The 3,205-nt window shown below is 37.5% G+C and overlaps 1 protein-coding gene across 1 annotated transcript; it reads left to right on the top strand.

Moving 5' to 3' along the window:
• Positions 1–212: 212 nt before the first annotated feature.
• Positions 213–1,742, top strand: LOC107481841 (protein JINGUBANG). Its single transcript, XM_016102166.3, has one exon. It carries the CDS (start codon positions 386–388, stop codon positions 1,703–1,705), a length of 1,320 nt encoding a protein of 439 aa, XP_015957652.1. The 5' UTR covers positions 213–385; the 3' UTR covers positions 1,706–1,742.
• The last annotated feature ends 1,463 nt before the right edge of the window (positions 1,743–3,205 follow it).

A 3,205-nucleotide genomic window follows, 5' to 3' on the forward strand; every position in this document is an offset into this window, starting at 1 on the left:
AATATATCTTTTTAATTATAATAAATTAATTTTGATAAGCGAATTTAGAGTTTAGACTTTAGGGTATATCTATCTTAGTTGCAAAAAATTAAGTGGAAAATTTGTTATTGGTTCTCCCAACCCTGAAAATATGTCTTTTTGTGATGTAGCTCCGGCAGCAGATCAGAGTAGTTAAATGCTCCCTATTTCTATGCATAAAATAAATAAATAATTAAAGAGGATACCCTTGACTGTCCTATTAGAACCTAGGACCCATCGTAACCTCTTTGCACCTCCATCATCGTCCCATTCTCCAAACCATAGCTTAGTTATTTCCATTGAATTATAATCATCATCATCTGTATTTGTTCTCACCACTATACCTTATCCATTAAAAGCTGACAGCATGAGCAGCATGCGGATTCAATCGTGGCTAAAAACATGCTCCACGGCCACCGCTACGCAGCAATCCACCATCCCCATAGACACAAGTAGCAGCAGGTATTATTCCTCCGGATCCGAAGCTCTCAGTTCTTCCACAACCTCTCAAGAAAGCAGTAGCAGCACCACCCCCACCCTACTCAGCGACCTCTCCATACAGACCCTCCCATCCCTTCCTTCTCTTCAGAAACTCACACCTCAAAACCTTAACTTCTCAGTCTCCCACCATTGCCAAACCACCTTCACACTGCAACCTCAACGGGAACACTCTCGCCCCGTCACCTCCCTCGCTCTCCACGGCCACCTCCTCTACGCTGCCACCGCACACCAAATCAATGTCTACGATCTTAACACGTGCGCCACCCTCCAAACTCTAAACTCAGAATATCCGTCTTCAGGTTCCACCAAGGCCATCACCTTCTGCAATGGAATGGTCTTCACCACCCACCAAGACTGCAAGATCCGCGTATGGAACTCTAATAAACACCGCATGTTAACTGCTCTTCCAACCACCAACGACCGTCTACGCCGTTTCCTCTTCCCCAAGAACTACGTCACGGTGCGCCGCCACCACAAGCGGTTATGGATTGAGCACGCAGACGCCGTTACCGGACTCGCCGTCTCAAAATTTAACGATTTTATATACTCCGTTTCATGGGATAAAACCCTCAAGGTGTGGCGAGTCTCGGACCTACGTTGTTTGGAGTCAGTGAAGGCTCACGAGGACGCGGTCAACGCGGTCGCAGTATCCAAAGATGGAACCGTCTATACTGGATCCGCAGACAGGAGAATAAGGGTCTGGGCAAGAGCCAACGGGGAGAAGCGTCACGCGCTGGTGGCGACGTTGGAGAAGCACCGTTCAGCGGTTAATGCGCTTGCGTTAAACGACGATGGTTCGGTTCTATTTTCGGGTGCGTGCGACCGTTCTATATTGGTGTGGGAGAGAGAGGATAGCGCCAATCACATGGTGGTTAGTGGGGCCCTCAGGGGACACCAGAAGGCTATACTGTGCTTGATTAACGTCTCTGATTTGTTGCTGAGTGGATCAGCTGATCGGACGGTCAGGATTTGGAAGCGGGGTTTTGGTGGGAAGTTCTGCTGCCTGGCGGTTCTTGACGGTCACCGGAAACCAGTGAAGTCGTTAGCAGCATCAGTACAAGTGCGTCATCAAGATGAAGATTCCCAAAACGATATCGTTTCGGTCTTCAGTGGATCACTTGATGGCGAGATAAAGATTTGGAAGGTTTCCTTAGCTTCACTACCAACGGACCTTCTCAGAAAATGAATTGCTAGCTCTACTTAGACAACAAGCTTTTTTTTTTTTTTCAAAAAAATAAAAAAGAAGGGAAAAAATAATCAGCAGAAATTATTTGGTTCGGAGAAAAAAATGTATATGTTGACATCTATCAGCTGTGTCTTGGTTCGGTGATATTAGCAAGGGCTAAGAAAACTCCAACATTTTTTTTTTATTGTGAGATTTGTTAAATTAATATTACTTTTTGTAAAAGTTTCTTAATATTTGTAAAATTATGTTAGAATACGAACAGTTAGTTATTAATATTTAAAAAAAATATATTGTATGTGTTTATAAAAAACCAATTAATATTATTACTTGGATAATGTAACTGTAACCTATTAAATGAAATAATTGAAAATGATATAAAATTTAAATTGGGTTGAGATCAAGTATTAGAACAACAAATTTCACATTGATTTTTAAATTAATTTTTATGATATATATGGTCCAATAAATAATAATTAAATATTTATATGATATTTTGTAAGACTCAAAATAAAATTAAACTAAAACAAAGCATTAATATTATTTTTAATTATTTAATTTAAGAGGTTATTCGAGTAGCAGTATTTAATTAGTCTTTTTTTTAAATAATACCATTTTTTTTATTAATATCGATCTCATTTTAAATATTATATCAAATATAAATTTTAATTTTAATTTTAAATAAATTTAATTACTCTAAATATAAAAAGTATAACTAAATGTTATCCAATTAAAATTGCTCAAAGTCATTCAAACTATTATTCTTGGATGGGAACAGTGATAATGAATAGAACGATGCATATTTTGTCATTCTAAAATTGTATTATATGATTGCATATTCTGTCACAATTACCCTTTTCCTTTCATTTTTTTAAAAACTATATTTTGTTTCGATGAGACTCATGATGGTTGATTATTCAACATAATGATCCAGGCTCATCAAAAGTATTACAACAATTGGCAGACTATTAGCGCACGTTGGAATTTTGGTTACGACAAAAGCTTAGAGCTAATTAGCTACCCTGCCGTACCAATTATGATGACCTGAACCTGATAAATAAGTGTTTTCTTTCTTTCTTTTTTTTTTTTTCTCTTCATACAAAAACGGCTTTTGGGTCCAAAAATCAAACCACCGTAGAGCTGTTGAACTTTCATACTGAAATACTACCAAAAACACGGTCAATTATAGGGATGTAACTTGTAGGATTGGACCAAAATTTATGGCAAACCTAAACTGAAAATTAAACAAATTGAATGAAAAATCGAAAAAAAAACCTTTTTTTCTTTTTTTAGTTTAATTAAATCGATCAATTCGGTTCGATTTTTGGTTGATTTAGTAAAAACTGAACCAAACCAAAAAAAGAATTCAGTAATGCTTCTTTTTACCAATTTATCCTTTAATCTAGTAATAAAATATCCAAATCCCTAATTCCCTTTAACGCAGCACCACTCACATCCATCTTCCTCTTCCATGCCTGAGAGAAAGAGAGCCTGAGAGAACCA

Source organism: Arachis duranensis, chromosome 3 (assembly GCF_000817695.3).
Source record: "Arachis duranensis cultivar V14167 chromosome 3, aradu.V14167.gnm2.J7QH, whole genome shotgun sequence".
Lineage (NCBI taxonomy): Eukaryota > Viridiplantae > Streptophyta > Magnoliopsida > Fabales > Fabaceae > Arachis > Arachis duranensis.